General features: G+C 34.3%; 1 protein-coding gene across 1 annotated transcript; it reads left to right on the forward strand.

Annotated features, from left to right (window-relative positions):
- The first annotated feature begins 3,017 nt into the window (after positions 1 to 3,017).
- On the forward strand, positions 3,018 to 15,595 carry LOC147076794 (uncharacterized). The gene is made up of 4 exons (XM_085941361.1): positions 3,018 to 3,223; positions 5,316 to 5,447; positions 11,792 to 11,938; positions 13,475 to 15,595. The coding sequence occupies exons 1-4, from the start codon at positions 3,164 to 3,166 to the stop codon at positions 14,555 to 14,557; spliced, it is 1,422 nt and encodes a 473-aa protein (XP_085797487.1). The 5' UTR covers positions 3,018 to 3,163; the 3' UTR covers positions 14,558 to 15,595.
- Positions 15,596 to 21,873: the final 6,278 nt, after the last annotated feature.

The following is a 21,873-nucleotide window of genomic DNA, read 5'->3' on the forward strand; positions in this document are numbered from 1 at the left end:
ACAATCGTATTGATTCACATAATATTCAGTTTAAGAAAAAAATAGTTTTTATTTTATAAACTGCTTATAAAAGGTTCATTTATATTTATAAACTTATTTATTAAAAGTTTATTATTATTTACAAACTTATTCACTAATAGTTTATTATTTACAAATATAGTTTCAAAATTTGTTATTATAACTATAAAATAGTTTCTAAAATTTGTTATTATTATTACAAACTGGATTTATTAATTTGTTTTCATTTAAAAACAAACTCTTGCGTAATTTATTTCGATTACGTCATCCCGAAAAAACACGTAGTCCGAATCCGAATAGAAATGGCTGTAGCAAAATTCAACTCGATGCGGAGTGTCTCAAACTCACGTTTGTACTCTGTCAAAATCAAATGCTGACTATTCGGCGCTTTCATTTTGACTGTGAGCAGCTCAGAGCAACCATATACTGAGCTTCGAAAACAGATGATTGGCGACGGAATAGGTGTGCGGTGGTAAGACTTTAAGAGTACCGAGGAAATAAGAGAACGCACCAAGCAGCCTCTCATTACGCTAAGAGTGAAGAGGCGATGTTGGACCTGTCTCGGCCACGTGCTGCGGATGCCAGAAGAGAACCTGACTCGCCTGTTCTTCAAGCCAACCTGATTGCGGCGCCCGAAGTCGCTAAATACTATATATCGGACCTGGAACGATGCAAGAGGTGTCCGTTAGCTCCAACTAAGGTCCAGATATAACCGAAGAATATTGAGCATCCCTGATTTTAAATGATAGGTATGTGTCACAATGCTGATCGAAACAGAGTCATATTTAAAAAAAAAAGTTGGTTTGCAAAGTAGTGATGTAGGTACGTATCTTATAGGCAAATGGTCTTACAAAATAATACCTATTTGTACGTTAAAATTAATGCACTACAGTAAATAATAGCAATGCATTCATCCCTTGAAAAATAGATTTTTTTAAATATTTCTCGCTGTTAAATAGATTTATTTAAAGGGCTAATAATTAGGGTTTTGGTAGTATATATGCAAGATTTATTTCCCCTCACGCTTTCGTCACAAAATGAATGTCGTAGGTATTCAGCATATTATTATTATTCTGAGAACACTAATATTGACCAATGATCGTGCAAGATTATAAATAGAAGTAAAATTAAAATATGTGAAGAATCTACTTCATATTGAAAGGCCAGTGATGATCAATCTCCACTGATGTTTATGACGTCAAATATCTAGGTACAGGCGGAGGACCATCTTTCCTCATTAAAAATAAAGTAGATGAAGAAGTTTCCAAAGTATTTTTAGAACCCATAAACTTGGAAAGAATTTTTTTGCATTTTTTTCTGAAAACTAGTTTGTCAGAAGAGTACCCCAATTTTTCAAAACAATTTTTATTGTTTTACTTCCGTTTTCTACAACCTATTTATGCGAAGCTGTATTTTCTTTGTATGCTGCAACGAAGTCAAAGTTCAGGAACGGACTCGACGCCACACCTGTGGGTCTATTCTATGCTTATCGACCGCTAAAGTGATAAATATTATCAAACTTAGGGTAGGTTTGTATCAAAATATTAGCACTTATTGTAACAATTACACGAAGCTGGTTTTTATTGTTGCAATAAGTACGATATTTTAACAGCACCTATCTTGCTGCTGTTAAAATATCGCACTTATTGCAACAATAAAAACCAGCTTCGTGTAATTGTTACAATAAGTGCTAATATTTTGATACAAACCTACCCTAAGTTTGATAATATTTATCACTTTAGCGGTCGATAAGCATAGAATAGACCCACTGATATTAGAATACACCTTACCTATATTATGGCCTGATATCAAAAACATAATAATATGCAATTCAAAAACTCAAAATCATCAAAGTTATTACGTGCTTTATTTATTCATATTTTTATGTTTATATTATAGTTTAATATTTAAAAGTAATTACCAAATAAAAAATGTGTTTTAATTACAAATTTATACTGGTAGGAATTACCCAACCTAATAAATAAGCAAAGTGTTCTGTTAAAATTTCCAGGTTTGCGAATAAGTGAATACGTGCATTAAATAAGGCTCTAAGTACCAAAAAGTAGTATTGCCTGTAGTTACAAAATACCGAGTCATTACAGTAAAATTTCATGAAGCAGATCATTTAAAATATGTAGTTTTACAGTGTGAAGCAATCATGGCAGCTTCTATAATTTTAGGTATTGTGTGCAAGTGTCAACACACCATCGTCAGCTGTTTTATATTGAATGCCGTTGACCACTGCAGTGCTACTTACACCATTATAAATAAAACACGCCAACGGACTTACAACGTCGACAGGATTAATTATTTTGCTGTATTTTATGGACTTGCTTGAGGCACCTATAGTTGAAGTTATTGGCGTTGGTATGTAGAACATTTTTCTATAAAAATGTGAGTTTTTATTATTTTGGTAATCAGCGCCTTAATTAATACACGTATTCAAGTGTTCCATTGCAGAAAATGTTTGAGAAAACCTGTTCTAGAGTCTAGTAAAAAATAATGTTTAATTAAAACTTTAAAACCAAACTTGACCACACAACAAAATAATTAACACCGAATATTAATCCATAATCCCAAAATCTACTCCCATAGGTAGGTATTGTAGTGAAAGATAATTCACACATCTAAAACATTAACGAATGTTGTTTAAATTGACCTGGGTTATCTACTGCGTTATAGGTATTATAAGAAAATTTGGAGAACCTGGAAAAAACTGCTCAAAAAGGTAAGAAAAATCCCTTGAATTTAGTTTAAAATGAAATTTCTTGAATTCGTCAGTTAGAGGTTTTGGTTAAAATTGCTAGGTATCTACCTACCTAAATAAAAAGGGGTCTCGGAATTTCTCACATTCTTCGTTATTTTTTGGTGACAACAAACAAACCTATACCTAACTACATTTTAAACATAATATGACAACGCGTACTATATTTTTTTTTATCAAAATACTATAATTTCTCGGACCGCATAATATAATTAGGTGACAAAAAGCTAGCAACACTGCTTGGCAACAGTCGGACCTAAATAAAAACGTTTTGATGACGGTCCTTGAAAAGTGGATATAAAAACTGAACCAGTTGATTTTTACCAGGGAGAAACTAGCTAAGATTGTCGATGTGACCAAAGAAACAGTGTCCACGACAAAATGACAACGGAAACGCCATATATTGAGCAAGAAAACAAATGTACAGGAGAACAAGAAGAAGTAAGGTTATGTTTCTTTGACATTGTGAAATTACCATTTTGACGTTTGTTTACCATGGCAACTGAGTAATAGTGTGAATGTATATTGAATGACATTTCGTTAAAATAAGATAGTTCACTTAAAAGCTTTACATTTCATTAAATATGCAGCATAATCAAAACATTCTTAAATTGACAAGAAATTTTTACTAAAATGTTTGATACTTATTTGTTTATTTAATATAACCAATTTGTTGGTGGTGGTTTTCTATATCGTAACATTTTTTATCGATATGTTCACAATACAGGTTAATAAACTAGCTATATAGTATAGAATACTATATTCAGTATAGACAACGGGTGGCCAACCTTTTCAGCAGCCGGGCCATATTCTAAAAATGAGATTTCCTACCGGGCTGCACAACCGATTTTTTTTTATTATACAAAGCAAAAAAGAAATAATGTAATATTTATTAATAAAATAAAACAAAAATGAGAATCAAATATATTTATTAGATTAGTCTTTTTTTAAATAATAAAAAATAAACATTAATATAAAAATAATAAATTTTAGTAAAGTGCATTAATATCGATATCGAGTGAGGTTGTTCCTACACGCAAACAGTTTTCCAAATGCACATCAGTGATTCGTGTTCTCAGTCGGGTTTTATATGCTTCAAAAAGCTGTTCACACGTGTAACTGTTTCCAAATAGCGAAGTCATCATTAGAGCATGTTTGTAAAATGCAGGATATTTCTCCTTTTTCAAATATGTTTTGTAAAACTCTTCCAAAGCAACCTGATGGAATTTCTCCTCTAACTGTTCATCGCAACATATTTAAAAATGTTCCATTTGTAAATGTCCCGGTAATAAATTCACGTCTACGGAGAATGGCGTTGCAAATGCAACAAAAAGTACACGGTGCTTTTTAAAATCTTGAGCCAATATCGAATCTCAATTTGCGAAACTAGCAAATCTAGCGGCAGTATTTGATATTATTTTTATTTTCTCACTGCTCCACGGGCCACAAATTGACACGCAGCGGGCCTCGGGTTGGCCACCCATGGTATAGACCAAGAATTTGACAGCAATTTTTATTCATGAATACAGGCCCCTCTGATTGGCCTGAAATATTTCTAAATTTGATCGTGAATGAACGTGACAACCTTTAGTGCATATTATTATAATAACATAATATTATATATGTAAGACACACAGTGTTGCCATCTTTTCAAAGTGGAATTATAGTATTTGGGGAAAAAATATAGTACGCGTTGTCATCTGTTGAAAATGTATAAGATTTTTGTTTCTCAGAAAAAAAATAACGAAAAATTTGAGAAACTTCGAGCCCCTTTTTATTTAGGTACTTACCTCTTCCGACGAAAAATGCTTACCAAAGAATTCAAGAAATTTCATTTTAAACCAGTCAGGGGATTTTTTTGTTTTTCGAGCATTTTTTTTCCAAGATCTCTAAATCTTCTTATATTGCGAAATTATAGTAGGTACTTTGCACCAATTTATCGAACGAAAATATCGAAATTGTAGTACTTTTTACATATTTTTTGCGATATTCAAATTTATAGTATTTTGGGCGTACTATACCTGTTTTATATCGGACAAAAATTATAGTACAAAATACTATAATTATAGTACGGTTGGCAACACTGAAAACACAGTTCATCAGTGACACCCCTAGGGAAAACCCCCTTTTATTTTTAGGCTCTAACTGTATGAAAATGTATGTAATATATAATAATTGATTATTTTATACTGACAAATGCCGTACCTACATAATTATCACATACCGAGGATTGCAACATGTCTACGAATCTCACTCTCAAACAGCGATGATTTTAGTTACGCGGAAGTCTACGGGACTGACAATCTTGGAGGCCCCCTTGTGATTTATTTTAACTAAGATGTCGGTACTTTCTAACGAAGCGACCGCATCATTTTTGCTTATTGAAAAGCCGTCACTGCTTTCAAAAGTTCTTTATAATTTGAGACCCCTAAGCAACGAAAAGCCTATCTTCACCCATCGTACTTTTTTTTCACTAATTTATGTCAATTCGTGCTACCATTGCAGTCGATTTTTGTCATATTGTTTTTTATAGGTTAACACAGAACCTACCATCCAAATTAAGAGAGAAATGGACCATAGACTTGAAAGCAGTATTTATTGTGAGACATTGCCTAATGCAAATAAAGAATTGAATAGAGATCTTGCCATTGGTTGCAACAATCAGGTGAGTACTATTTTTTCAACGTTTCTTCTTATGTTTTCATGTAGGTATATTATTTCTCGTGTCCGGAAACTTGTGTAGTGGCCGAATAATTACTAGCAAATTCATCCATTGTTTAAGATATAAAGTTACTCTACAATTATACATTCCCACTGAATTTATTTTCTAGTAAACAACTGATCAAGTTCAGTCAGCGAAATCAGAGACGGTGTAATATTACATACCACAATACTTTATTAGTATTACGGGTATGAGCTGATTAATCACTTTTCATGTATTATATTTTTGTACGACTATAATAATAAATAATATTTCTTTTCGCTATTCAATTTAAAACGCTGATTTTATATTTAGTTTAATATGATTATGTTACAGAATTTAATGCTAATGTACTAACTTTTATTGTATAAATAACGAAAAGCAATTTAACTCAATGTCACTCACATCAAGTACGTAGCTCGTAACTATCATTGTATAATACGCTGCTAATAAATCGCACCCTACGACATCGAAGACTTCGTCATTACCATTATCCTCTACCTACACATCGACACCACACACTAGTGACCCAACAGTGGCAACCCCAGCCAACACTTGTACGTATGCAGTTCGTCGTATTACACTTCACCGTGAAATGTCGTTTCGGAAATATATGGCCGTTTATTAAAGACCATCCAACGTCTTTGGGTTCTGCGAATAAATGCTACTTTGGCCTGTTAAGACATTTTAAGTCCCGCATATTATCTCGCCGAACTAAAAGCACTGTTTATAAGACACTTATAAAGCCAGTGTTCACATACGCATCGGAAACCTGGACATTAACTCTGCGAAATGAACGAGCCCTGAACATCTTTGAAAGAAAAATTCTCCGCCGTATATATGTACCGATCAGGGATGTCACCAATTGGAGGAAAACATATAATGCTGAGCTTTACGGCTGTACGAAGATTGCAGCGCAGTTCAATCAACTAAGATTGGAAGACTGTGATGGCTAGGTCATGTGCATCGTATGAATGACAATGAATCGGCAAAGAGGTGATGTCCAGCAATCCAATAAGACATAGAAGAAGAGGGAGGCCAAAGATTCGCGTGTTGGATGGAGCTGCCAGTGACTGCCGTATTCTGACGCTATTCACTTCCCTATTCACACTGGATAGGGGCAGGTGGAGGAAGCTGTTGGAGGAGGCCAGGACCCACACCGGGTTGTCGCGCCCCTGATGATGATGATTCTCTTTGGGTCGTATATTACTGACATAAAATTCATGTCTAAATAATACACGGTTCTTGTCGGTTTACACTTTACAAGTTTACAAGAAGCCAGCAGCAATCAAATTTTGAAAATAGCTGATATACTGAATTTTTTGTTAGATTAGGTTAGGTTTACATTCATGAATTCTGTCAAAATCGGCTATGAAAATTGAATTAATGTTCTATTGTATCTAATAAATTTGGAGACCTTATAGTTAGTATACGGTCCAGTGACGTCCCGTGGGGGTAGGCAGTTGAGCGTCGCTTGGGGGCGGCAATTACCCAAAGGGCGGCAAATTGAGGACAATCATTGGGTAGATAATATATAAGTAATAACGGAAATATCTTTCCATTAAAAATAATCAGCTCACTGGTTGGAAACAAAATGTATTAATTAGGTACCCACTATAAAAGTTTTTGCATATTTTTTTGTTGGGTTCGCGATGTCTAGTATACTTCCGCTGTCCTTGGACGTCACGTTCTTGGTAAACAGCAATGACACGGGCATACCTAATTTTAAAATTTATCCAAATATGTTTGCCAGTCACTCGCGAGTTTTGGAAGTTGTTAAGTATATTTTTGAATGTACCTAAGTACTAATCTGAAACCATAGACCAGCAATATTGTCTATTGAAGCAGAGATGGCATTGAAATTTGATTTAGTGGTATATATCTTCTTAGTAATGTATCTATACAACAAATTTCTTAGATATTAGAGTCGTGGATGATAAAAAGTACTATATAAAAAAATATGTCGGCATTTTGGCACTGCTTAGGAGCGGCATTTTGTCTAGTTACGTCACTGATACGGTCATCTCATTCCGATAAGAAAGCTCACGGTGAACTGTGCCACGGTGAAATGTTTTACGTACAATTTACATGTAACCATTATTTCTTATCTTATACCATAGTTATCTCCTATATATTATTATCCTACAGCTTTGCCTGTTTTTGCGAGCGATTGTGTTGCTTATTCATCATGTCCAATAGGTTTAAATGAAAAATCGGCTCTCGGATCGTGAAATATCGGTAAACCATAGTTGACAGCCGTTTGACGAAATTCGACCCGAAGTCGGTGATTTTTATTCATTTCCCGATACATTTTCCAGCGACACGCCACTTTATTGACAACTGATTATGTCGGGAATTTATTTTTTCACAATGTTTGCAACACTCAAATCGACTATCCAAAGATGGCCGCTTTAAATTTAAAATGCGTTTTAACCGATATATACAATCGATTTTCACAAACTAATCATAATAAGATTAACAGATAAACAAATCAGAACTGATTTATTTAAATTTTTATGAATTAAGTTCTTTGTTTAAGTTAAGTTTCTACACCTCTGACGTCTGAAGTCTTTTGAATCTGCGCGTATTTATCACGCAATGTATACTAAATTACGGTATTTCAATTGACTTTACTTATCAGATGCATTCGAGTAACTATAATTTGAAGTGAGCAAAATTTTGTAATACTTAACACAGTCACAAAAAAATCACTTTTAAAAACTAGGTACCACCCGTCATTTGTTGTTTCACAGGTCACAGGTGATATTATTTACGTCTCATAATGATTTAAAAATGCACAGCACTATATAATAACTCACATTTATAACAAGTACCCGTAGATAACTATAATTATTCAAATAAACAATAAGATTTATACGAATTCACATTAAAAATGTTTATTTCATTTCACTGCGGGCGCGCACGTATTGTCATTTCAACGCAAAGAATAAAATTTTAAAATTTTATGTCACTTTTGTTTTTTTTTGTAAGGCTGTTGAATGAATTTTTTTTGAACCAATGAAACATCTATACATTTAATTAGCTCATTATAACCCAAACATATATTTAAAAGGTATCAACCAGTGTTGCCGACTAAAATTTTCAAAGTTCAGTAGATTTTTTGATTTTTTCTTCAAAATATCAGTAGATTGACAAAAATGTATGAAATTCAATGACTGTGTTTGGTGAAAGCGTGCATATTGACATAATCTCACAAGTGTATTCTCATAATCATAATTTCTTCTTTTCCTGACAAAAATTTCAGTAGATCGAAATTTCATTAGACATGGCAACACTGACTATGCGATCAACCCAGTGTTGCAAGTCAAAATTTAAAAATTCAGTAGATAGACATGGCAACATTGACTATGCGATCAACCCAGTGCTGCCAAGTCAAAATTTATTTTTTCAGTAGATTTTGAAAAATGTGGTTTATTAGATATGATTTAAAACTAATAAAAATAACAATAACTAATAATATTAATTTATTATAAACAATGATGATATTATTGGGTAAAATGGCGCTCTTGGGTAGAGTTACAATGCTTTTTATGTCAATTTAGAAGTGTATAACATCAAAATAGGTCATGCGTAAATCATTTCAAGTTTTTTATTAAAAGAATCATCAGTTAATTTACAATCATGGAAAAACACAAATATCAGTAGATTTCTTGAATTTCGAAAAAAAATAAAAAATTTAGTAGGTATATTGGCAAAAAATATCAGTTGATCTACTGAAATTTCAGTAGACATGGCAACACTGACTACGCGATCAACCCAGTTTTGCCAAGTCAAAATTTAAAAATTCAGTAGATAGACATGGCAAAACTGACTATGCGATCAATCCAGTGTTGCCAAGTCAAAATTTAAAATTTTAGTAGATTTTGACAAATAATTCAGTAGATTTCATAAAATATCAGTAGATTTTGAAAAATGTGTTTTATTAGATATGATTTAAAATGAATAAGAATAACAATAACTAATAATATTAATTTATTCTAAACAATGATGATATTAATGGGTAAAATGGCGCTCTTGGGTAGAGTTATAATGCTTTTTATGTCAATTTAAAAGTGTATAACATCAAAAAAGGTCATGCGTAAATCATTTCAAGTTTATTATTAAAAGAATCATCAGTTAATTTACAATTATAGAGAAACACAAATATCAGTAAATTTCTTGAATTTCGAAAAAAAATCAAAAATTCAGTATATTGGCAAAAAATATCAGTTGATCTAATAAAATTTCAGTGGACATGGCAACACTGGATCAACCATAGAATATTATTTCAAAATTTGATAACGTAACATTTTTTTTATGGCTGTTAAATGATAATTTTTTAAACTAATGAAACTTATATACATTCAATTAGCTCATATAACCCAAAAATATTTAAAAGGTATTCAGCAATAATTGGTGTTATACATATTATTTAAATCATTATCAACCAGGATCAATCCACTGCTGGATAAAGGCCTCCCTAGCCTGATTCTATTCCTTTCTGTCATTCCTGTTCAATTCCTGTATTTATCAAAATCGGTGATATTATATTTATCCTCATATTCATATCGTCATCATAATCATCTACCTGAACCAATCCACTGCTGGATAAAGGCCTCTCTACCCTGATTCTACTCCTTTCTGTCATTTGAATTGCTGTATTTATCAAAATCGGTGATATTATATTTATCTACATATTCGTATCGTTATCATCATCATCATCATCATCATCATCATCAACTAGGATCAATCCACTGCTGGATGAAGGGTTCCGCAACCTGATTCTGCTACTAGCAGTTAAACGAATTTGTGATACTATACCTATTTATATCATCCTTATCAACATCGACCTGAACCAATCCACTGCTGGATTAAGTCCTCCTTAGCCTGATTCTATTCCTTTCTGCATTTTAATTGCTGTATTTATCAAAATCGGTGATATTATATTTATCTACATATTCATATTGCCATTATCATCATTGACCTGAACCAATCCACTGCTGGATAAAGGCCTCCCTAGCCTGATTCTACTCCTTTCTGTATTTTGAATTGCTGTATTTATCAAAATCGGTGAAATTATATTTATCTACATATTCATATCGGCATCATCATCATCATCAACTAGGATCAATCCACTGCTGGATGAAGGGTTCCCTAGCCTGATTCTATTCCTTTCTGTCATTTGAATTCCTGTATTTATCAAAATCGGTGATATTATATTTATCTACATATTAATATCGTCATCGTCACCATCGACCTGATCCAATCCACTGCTAGATAAAGGCCTCCCTACCCATATTCGACTCTTTTCTGTCATTTGAATTGCTGTATTTATCAAAATTGGTGATATTATATTTATCTACATACTCATATCATTATCATCATCATCATCATCATCATCAACTAGGATCAATCCACTGCTGGATGAAGGATTCCGCAACCTCATTCTACTACTATTAGCGAAATGTCAAACTGTCTGACGTGAATAAAAAACCCATCCCAAAGAGAAAACTATGGCGCCATCTATGCATACTTCACAATTATATAAAAATTCAACACCGCCAAGCCGTCTGCAAGACCTAGCGAGACAGACTGGCGAGAGCCAGCTGGCTCAGCTAGTCTATTATATTAATATTCCAAAATTTCTTGGATAACACACCAATTATTTATTCGCCCCCAAGCGACGCTCAACCTGCCTACGCTCACGGGACGTCAGTGAGTAAATAAGTTAACTCAATTTTACACTTTTGATGAGTATTTTATTACCCCTATTTTCGTATGTTTTGCTTCACAAAAATGATGCATTTCCAATATTATTTTATAAATACCTATTCATAGTTTTGCAATTGGTATTTTTTAACACATTTACGATGAGTAAAAGCCTCAATGACATTGAGCTACCATACGAGTTGCTTGTTGGCGAATTTACAATCTGCCTGTAAAGTCGCCCAGTGTTATTATCGAACAAGCTAACAAGCAGATTGTAAGCAATCTACCAGAAAAAGTTGAAAGCTGGTCAACTTTACAGGCTACACGCCGGCGTGTGGGCCTACTGCGTCTGCGCTATAGAGCGTAGTAGCGACCTCCCGGTAAAAAACGAACTAAGTTCTGTCATAATAGTCGCTAGCTTATTGGCTTCTCAGCGAATGGAAAGTTTTGTGTGTCATCATCACAATCGCAGTAGTTGAATCGCCCGCATTTAAAATCGCCAACAAACATCTCGTAAAGTAGCTCAATGTAATTGACGCATTATGTTCCTAAAATATAATTTTCTCTACACGATTTCACATAACATATATTTTTTTCAGAGCCTTGCCTTGATGAATATAAAAACCGAGACAGATTTTCAGGTAGATGCCTTCAAGTGCGAATCTGTTGAAAGCATAATGAGTCCATTGAGCTACGAAGAATCGCAGCCTGGATGTTCGCATTCAGAATATGTGCCACAAATTCAGGTACAAGTGATATTTTTTTGTTGTTTTAACCTCATTTAAATTGATTTATTTATCTTGACAAATTCAAGACGTTCACGACGTAATGTGAAACAAATAAATGGTATTAAAATCAAAGAATGAATTAAGACAAAATATAAGGGGTAAATAGGTTAGTTCTGTTTTGACAATTGAAATTATTTTTCAAGCGCATGTCCCCACGAAGGCCGCGCGGCTTAAGCGTCGGCATATAGCGTTGTAGGTTCCCGGTTCGAATCCTGGGTCTGACAAGTGCACATATTGTATTTCAATTTGTGTATGAGTCAGAGTATGGACCCAATAGGTTGAGCAAGTGGCTGACATCCATTTCTCGTAAAAACAATATCTCTTCATACAAACCTCCACTCTGTAGAGCAGCTATTTACAAACTGGGAGGCGCGGAGTGTTGCTAAGGGAGGCGCGAAAAGTGTAACACAATTCACTTAAAACCAAAATCCATATTTTCATACAGTGAAAGTGACGTGACAAATATTTGTTTGAATATGTAGATGTTGTATTTATTTAAAATTCAAGAAAAAAATAATTTAGCCAGAGGTAGCCAAAATGCATAGTTTATAAAACTACTGCTGTACAAATAAATAGTCCTTTAAAAGGTTGTTTGCAAACCTGTCTGAAAATATGGAGACAAATTTTATAATACCTCACTTCTACACTATTGTGAAGCGCGCTGGCTATCTAGTGAAAAACGTCTGAATAAAAGGGTCAAATCATAATGTTGAAATTTGACGCAAGTTTTTTAGGAACGATAATTTTGTTGTATTTGGTTGAAATTAAAAAAAAAAATAAGTAAATAAATCAATGCAAGGACCACTAATGCATTCGCTGATTTAAAAAGACAAAGTGAAGGCATTCATAAAAATTGGAGCTTTGGAAATCAAAATTACAAAAAAAATAAGTTCGCCACAATGAGTATCCACATTTAAAATATTTCTACGCCAGATATATATTGAAACAAACAAAAATCAATTACTGAGTTCTTGGTTAGTTTGATAATGCACTTTTAACATTATTTTATTAATAGTAAAAAAGTGTTTCAAAACTATTAAATATTTTAAATATGTGGTTGAAAGATCCTGATCTTGGGGCCCGCTTCAGGATGTGGGGCCCATGATAGAATCCTTTTGTCAATGAACATGATAAATTTGGATTGACTACTAACTATTGAAATTGATTGTGCTAATATACAAGCACATTCATCGCATGAAAAACAAATTAATTTAAAAATGAATACTTAGTAAAACCTTGTTTTTTTTCATTTTTGTATTACTGCATTGTTGACTAAGGGGGGCGCCAAGATTAGTTTTTTTTTAAAGGGAGGCGTAGTAACATAAAGTTTGGATAGCACTGCTGTAGAGGCCCATATATTATGATCTTATTAGGATCGGACATGGTCGAAAAATTTCTTTTGTCCTTCTTTTGTTACTCTTATTCTTTTTATCGATCACAGAATCCGAAACCATTCGTTAAATTGACGTTACTTAATCATTTTTTTTCCTAAAGGTGGTACCCCTTATAATGAAACAAGAAAGAGCGACTGCTTCAAATGATTTTCGATACATTGGTGCGTACGGTGGGAAAAATACCATAGGATCGCATCAATACCAATACATACCACTTGACATGGACATTCAGTCCGGACTGCCAATTAATGAAATTGAAATTGAGAATAATGACATAAAAAATAACATATCGCTGGCGCCGGCCGCAAAAGAAATATGTCTGAAGTTGACTAGAGCGGTTTTCTATGAACATAATTTTGTCTGTGATGAATGCTTTGTCGTTTTCCCATCTCAAAACGTTCTAAATGACCACAAGATAACGCATAATCCGTCTTCATCAGGTAATGATAAAAATAAGAGTGTGATCAAACAATTAGTTTGCAATAATTGCAACTACGGAGCAGCAAATGTTACCATTTTGAACAGACATGAATTGATTCATAGTGACCGCAAATCCTTTGAATGCAGTCTATGTGATTTCAAAACTTATGACTTCCGTGAATTGAAGCTACATAAAAAGATGCATACTGGCAAATACCCTTATAAATGCGCCATTTGCGTTTTTAAATGTAAACAGCCCGCTCATTTAACCAGACATATGTACGTGCACAGTGGTGAAAAACCATATAAGTGTAGTTCTTGTGATTACAGATGTAACCACCCCGGTAGTTTAAAAAGACATTCATTCACCCATAGCGGTTTAAAACCGTTTCATTGTAATAAATGTGATTACAAATGTAATCTCTCGAGTAGTTTAAAAAAACATGCATTGACTCATAGCAGTGAAAGACCGTTTCATTGTGATGTATGTGATTACAAATGTAAAGACTCCAGTAGTCTGAGGAAACATAGCGTCATTCATACCGGGGAAACTCCTTACAAATGCGACTATTGTGAATTTAAGTCTTATCAATCCGCCAGTTTAAAGCGTCATATAATGGTTCACACTGATGAGAAGCCATTCGAATGTGATATGTGTTTGTATAGATGTAGGGACAAGCATTTCTTGAAGAAACATAAGATTAATGTTCATGGCGCCAAAAACCCAACTGAGACTCTAAAATGTGATACAGCAAACGAATAAATTACGTTTACGTGCCAGTTGGATCGGAAGATGCTGTGTCTAAAGCCTTTATCCTACTTACACCACAGTAATTACATTATAAAGATTGTCAATAAGCAGAATGGTGTACGGCTACAAAATAAAAATTGGTACCTACACCTCCGTTTATGTAATAATCATCATCATCAGCCTGAATCTATCCTCTGCTGGATGAAGGCGTCTTCAAGCTGCTTCCACTTCTCTCGGTCCTGTGCATTGCGTCGCCACGTACTTCCGCAGAACTTTATCATTTCATCGATCCAGCGGCCTCTAGGTCTACCTTGCGGACGTTTTTTACTTCTTGGATACCACTGAATGACTAGATTTATCCAACGATTGTCTCTTCTTCGACCTATGTGTCCAGCCCATCTTCATTTAAAACTTTTAATAAACTCTATTACATCGCAAACCCTTGTCTGCTTCCTTATCCACTCATTCCTCTTCTTGTCCTTTCGCGTTATGTCCAGCATGCACCTCTCCATACAACGTTGTGCTACTCTTAAGTGGATCTCTCTTTTACTTAGGGTCCATGTTTCACACGCATATGTGATCTCGGGAAGCACACACTGGTTGAACACTTTGCGCTTTAGGCACAGTGGAAAGTCACTTTTGAAGACATTATTCAGGCGGCCAAAAGCACTCAAGCCTAGCTTTACTCTGCGAACAATTTCATCAAATATACATCCATCTATAGACACTTGTTGTCCCAGAAAGATGTAGCTTTTCACCTGTTCGAACTGAGTGCCGTTGATGAGGATCTCTTTTTGGCCGGCAAAGCAGTGAGTCATCTGCGTTTTGCCGATGACATAGTAATTTTCTCGCAAGACTCAGAAGACCTCAGAAGAATGCAGGAACTCGCTGAAGTTTGCAACATAGTAGGCTTGAAAATAAATGTAACGAAGACGAAAGTTATGTTATAATATACAGTGAAAATATAATTTTAAATACCTTAATCATTATATTCTATGCAATCCCTAAAAACCATTGTAAAAGTGCAACATTAAATGAATTATTCCCTTTATTATTACATTTTATTGTATGGTTATTTTCTATAATAAATAAATGTAGATTAATAAATTCTCTCGAACACATTATAAGATAATGTTTGAATGCAACTACGAAGGGTGACTTGAGAAGCACAGTTGTCAGGTAGGTATATTTACGGGAAATAAGAAGATAATTCGATATTACTACTGATGGATAGTGAGATATCCCGGGTCCTGTGGCTAGCTCTGGATGTTGTTAGGACCCGGGATTCACAAAAATTAAATAATAAATAGAAATAGGTAGCAGTAAAATGAAAAAGTCTTGATTGTATCGTTCAGAGAACGTGGTTTTTATATGTTGGCTATATCGACACACCATCAATTCACAATATTATTCTTACACATTTCCGTCACTTAATATTACTGCCTAATCTCTAATTCGCTTTAACTTTAAACTTAATTCTCTATATCCTTTTCTCTAACTAATTTTTAACGTCCAAGCGTGGTTATGTCGTTTCTTTTTAGTCGTGAGGGCCGATGTTGCCTCTTTACATGGCGACCCTTTACTGACTTTTTTCTATCAAACAGTGTTGCCATCATTCCCTTACATACTCCTTATCGTTAAATTCCTTTGGCTTTCGTCTCTTTTATTCGGCAAATCACATTCTTCTCTGACATACTATTATTATCATTATATACAATTCTTACGTGGTAAGTATATGTTGAATATTTATTTATTTAAGAATATAAAACATTGTGGATATAACAAATCTAAATTCAAGACGTACACAACATGAGCTTTACATTATAACAAATATTACAATATGGAATATTATAATAACAGAAAAACAAATTAAATCAAAACATACTTACGTACAATCTAATACAAAAAACCTACAATTTTATACAGAATAATAAAGTTTCAAAAACAAAATGCAAAGTACATCACTGAAAATGTTTGTCTTTAGGGAGCGCATTTACTAATCTTGCACCCGTCGCTAATGCCGCCTGATAGGCTTGACACGAGGAGACGGTTCCGATCCAGAATAAATCATGGCTGCGACCACGTAGGTAATTGGCAGGCGCATGTAAATTCAAATTTATTAGGACACCAGTATTGGAAACCATCCCTTGCGCTAACAAGCAAAAGTGTTTCAAGAGAAGAAGAGACCGACAAGATTCAAGAGAGTGAAAAGTACCTAAGCATGCCTTGTAGAAAGGCAGTCGGAACTTTGACAGTTAATCAAGGAATATTGGACGTACGTACGCCCGTTGTTGGCTAGAGGTCAGGTGACATGGTTACACATAATAATTACGCAAATTAGGCTATCGGGAGACGCCCAATATTCATGAGTGTAACAATAGGTACACACTAATTCGATGAAATTTCAATACCTCACTGATAATGTAAAATTTAGCGATGTGTTTAAATTATTTATTTTCTTAAACATTGTTTTATACACCTCATTAAATAAAAGTTTATTTTAAAAGCGATTGAATAGAATATCGACATTTCAGTTTAAAAAAAATATCATAGTATAAATTTTAATGTTGACAACAGAACTTTAATATAATATTCTAATGTTGGTTAACCACATTAGACATTTTTAAGGGTGCCTCCCTAGGGGCGGCAGGTTATATGAAAGTATGGCGAAGTAGGCAAGTATGGTGTGACAGGCTGGTAATCAATTTGCGGAAAAATTTTCACGTTAACATTATATTATATTGGTACGTAATAATGACCAAAGTAAAACCTCTGTGATGGCCTGCATTTTTTTTTATCGCATCGCTATTTCTCGTAAGTTGTCGGCTATTAATTGTTGGCCTGCTTCATTCAGTTGTATGAAAAAGAAGATTCCTTGCCCCTATTTTTATTTAATACCTCTATGGTGCCTCCAAACTTCTGTCAGTCTCACCACACGTCACGTAGGTATCTTAAACCACCAGTGTTTGAGAGTGGGCTTTATACAAATGTTTTAATTCTCAGTAGGTACAAATTATTAGGTGTGTATATCAATAATTGTAAGATTCTTGTTCTATTTGAAGACATAGGTATATTAAAATAACACCCACGGTGGCCGCGCGGCTTAAGCGTTGGACTACTACGCTGTGGGTCTCAGTTTCGAATCTAGGGTCTGGCAAGTACACATATTATTGTTTTTCGTTTCGTGTTTTGTGTGTGAGTCAGGGTATGTTCCTAATAATATGTTGAGCAAGTGGCTGACATCCATTTCTCTAAAATAAGCAGGAGATTACATACCTACCTAATGAATTGGTAGATAATTTAAAACTAAAAATGAAAGAAGACGTCTTTCTAAGTCTTCTTAAGGGTGGCACTTTACTGGAAATAATGCTATTCAAAATTGGAACGGAAAAATACAAATCTTGGTATATAAATGGAATATGTACTAGGTATTATATTCTCTTCGGAGGATGACATTCGACTATTGAGCAGCCTTCTGAGCGGGTTGCCTCCACTCATTTCGGCATTGTAAGTAAGTACCTAATATTTTTTTAATTAATTCTTGTTCCTTTATTAGAAGTGGCGCTCCTATCCAGCGCATGACCTGTATATCCTCATGTGACATCACTGTTTACTATTCTGTATCGGACTATATAGGTTCCCGTATTTGACGATGACAAAAAGGGCATATTTCATAGCCTTTACCCGCTCCATGTTCTAACGCCATACAGGGTCTCCGGGTTTGATTGCTGGTTATCTCACAATAGGTACCTACATGAGATTTTCTCAATTCTGAACAAAAACGATGCATGAGTGCGAGTGAGAAAGTATTCGGCACCCTTACAATCTCTGCGACACGCGCTAGAGTAAGATAAAAGGTCTACATATCTGTGAGCTAGTTTCCAAAAGTATCGCCATTAAATCAGGGCGAAACGCTTCACATAGCGTCGATAACTTGAGAGCTCGAGTTGCCAAGATTTATATTTTTTGTGGTAAATATTTTTAGTTAATTAAGTAGAAAAGATGGTTCTGTGTGTTGTCTTAAAATGTGGTAGCCGTATTGATAAGCAAGAAGATGGTATTATACGTTTCATAGGTAAGTTGATACTCATGTTCTTTAAAATAACTTAAATTATGGATATCTTTACCGAATTGTTGCATTTTGACCGCTTAAAAATACTTTATAACGTAAAAAAATAGAAAATTATATTTTAATTCTGAGCGTCTAGTGCGAGCACTTGGGGCGAGCACTAGCGAAATGGTCTATGGTCTCGAACATTTGTAGACGAATGCATTCGCTCGCCCACAAACCAAACGCAAGGCACGCGGCTTCATTTAGTAATGCAACGGGTGGCGTCTAGATGTATCTATAGTCTAAGATTCTGACTGTTTTTGTGATGTTGTATGCCTACTATTGCTAGATTATGGTAATTTACCCCGAATTGTAATAATTTTATAATCATGTATTCTCATAATGATATTATTATTTACAAACAAGATGGTAATGAGTAAATTTTGCAAATTGAATATAGTAAGGTAGATACCTACCTAATTCCTTCAAATAAATTAGGTAGGTAGGTAATATCGATTTTACAAAATGGGAGCATAAAATAAAACGGAAAAGGAGGAGACGGACACGGACATAGACCTCAAAAAAGGGGATGTGTGGAAACGGGAACCCTATTACTATAGATCTACCATCATAAATTGGCATTTCAGCGAGGGCGCTAGTATGACATTGAGAATATTACCATAACTAACAAAAAAATGGTAATTTATAATTTTTTATTGGTAGTAGAATTCTGTACAAATATTATGCAATCCATAACTCGAGAAACATGTTGTAAAATTAAATGGCATTTGTAACAAATTTATCCTCGATAGCCAATTTTAGTTTCAAATCCGACCGGCTGCCAACTTACGATGGTAGATCTTTACAACACTCTGCACATTTTTTTTAAAATCTACCTAGTGGATTGCCCACTGAAGAAGGAAGCCGCTACATTACACGACTGGTCCTACTTTTCGCCCCTCCCGTTGTCAATGGATGGTCTGTCATCGCTTGCCATTGCCTATAATAGAGTGCTCATACTGATGCGTATGTCGTGTTCACTTGTCGGAGTATTCTTAGTTTCAGATTTCTTTCAGATTATTTTAACGTAGGTACCTATCTTGGAGTTCATCTGATTTAGTGGTTATGTTTAAAATTAATGATTGGAAGTGACGATCAAAGTACGTAAACTTCTTCTGAGTATAATAATATGAATACGTGTATTAATTAAGGCTCTAAGTACCAAAAAGTAGTATTGCCTGTAGTTACAAAATACCGAGTCATTGCAGTAAAATTTCATGAAGCAGACGTTTTGAAAAATGTGGTTTTACAGTGTGAAGCAATCACGGCAGCTTCTATAATTTTAGGTATTAAGAACTCGCAAGTGTCAACACACCATCGTCAGAAATTTTATATTGATTGAGGTTGACCACTGTAGTGCTATTTACACCATTATAAATAAAACAGGCCAACGGACTTACAACGTCGACAGGTTTAAATATTTTGCGGTACTTTTTTGACTTGCTTGAGGCACTTAGACCATAGTTGAAGTTATTGGCATAACATTTTTCTATAAAAATGTCAATTTTTTTGTTGTTGGTACTTAGCGCCTTAATTAATACACGTAGGTATTCATTATCATAAAACATTAGGACGTTTTTCAATGTGCCGGTCGATTCTAAACGACAATAACTAATAACTTATTTATACTCTTCAGTTATTATAAATAGAATACCAAACTCTGCTTGCAAGTACGTTATCAAGAAATAGTATGGCAGTGGAACACTCGTTGCTTGTGCAAAAAGGTATGTTCAGGCTTTATTAATCTAAAGATGGCGGTGACCTAGTGGGATAATAATTGGGTGTTTCAAAACTTGTTTATGGTTGCTAATACGGTGCATAGAGTATAATGTACTATGACGTGTGTCAGAGCAGTATTAGACGTCATTACTATCAGTATTGTATTATCATTTAGTTAGAGCCAATCTCTATAGATAAACTCAAGGCATTGCATAATATAATGACAACGCATCTCTCTATATGTCATTTCTACATTTAAAATGGATATAAAACGTGAACCAAACGAAAACGATGTTGATCTTGAACGAAAACCGCTAAGTCCTGTTTGGTTCGATGTTCCGATAGAAGATACAAACAGCCAGGCCGTTTCTACATCTCGTGTTAAGCAAGAGAATAATGATGATTCTTATTGCACATTTGAGGTTAGTTTTTTTTTAACAGCGAACAGTATGTATACGCTTTAAGCCGCGTTGACACGGTCCAAGTACGATCCAAGTACACTTGGACCGAGTGCCATCCAAGTGCACTTGTATGAGACATCTTCATACCATTTATTCCTATCCAAGCTACTTGGACCGCGTCCTACTCATCCAAGTTAACTTGGATAGGAATAATTAGTATGAAGCTGTCACTTGGATGGCACTCGATCTAAGTGTACTTGGACCGTGTCAACGCGACTTTACTTGTGTAGAATAAATAATACGCAAGACATCAAAAACTTGTAAACAATTGAGTACAAGACTATTTACTGGAAGCCAGAGGTAACAGCGGCAATTTTCATAGCCGATTTCGGCAAAATTCATGAATTCAAGAATAATAACATAACCTAACCTAAAATCAAGTAGTCTGCTATTTTTTAAATTTATTTGACGCTTACTTCCACTTAACAGATAAGAACCAACAATTATTTTATTGATTATGGTTATAACATACAAGTTTAAAATTGTTTTTACGAGAAATGGATATCAGCTACTTGCTCAATCTATAAGGTCAATACTCTGACTCGACACAAATTGAAAAACAATATGCGTACTTGCCAGACCCAGGATTCGCACCTGGGGCCCATGACACTGATTACCACCTATATTTATCGCACCCCCAGTAAAATACTGTAGTAATCCAGAAAATGGCATTTTGCAGGAGAGCCATTTGAAGTTTCAAATATTCTTTGTAAATACAGGAAAAGTCTGAATGTAAAAATTATTCCTCATTTTTATGGAAAAACATGATCTATTTTCAACTGTATTCATCATTTTTCTCTAAAACATATACAAATAAAGATATTTGAATATTTCTGAGTTACGACAGTATTTTATTAGGATATTTGAAAATTTCATGGTAAAATTTGAATCAACTCAATATTTTCTATGTAAATTTTCCTACCATCACTCTAATAATTTCAACTAATTTGTTGGGCACTGTAAAGGAAGGTTTTCAAAATATTAAGTTATGGTACAATCTTTAAAGATTTATTGAAAAAAAACAAGAAAAATACAAC

The sequence above is a fragment of the Rhyacophila brunnea genome, unplaced genomic scaffold (genome assembly GCF_057557595.1).
Source record: "Rhyacophila brunnea isolate RB1 unplaced genomic scaffold, BYU_Rbru_1.0 scaffold_13, whole genome shotgun sequence".
NCBI lineage: Eukaryota > Metazoa > Arthropoda > Insecta > Trichoptera > Rhyacophilidae > Rhyacophila > Rhyacophila brunnea.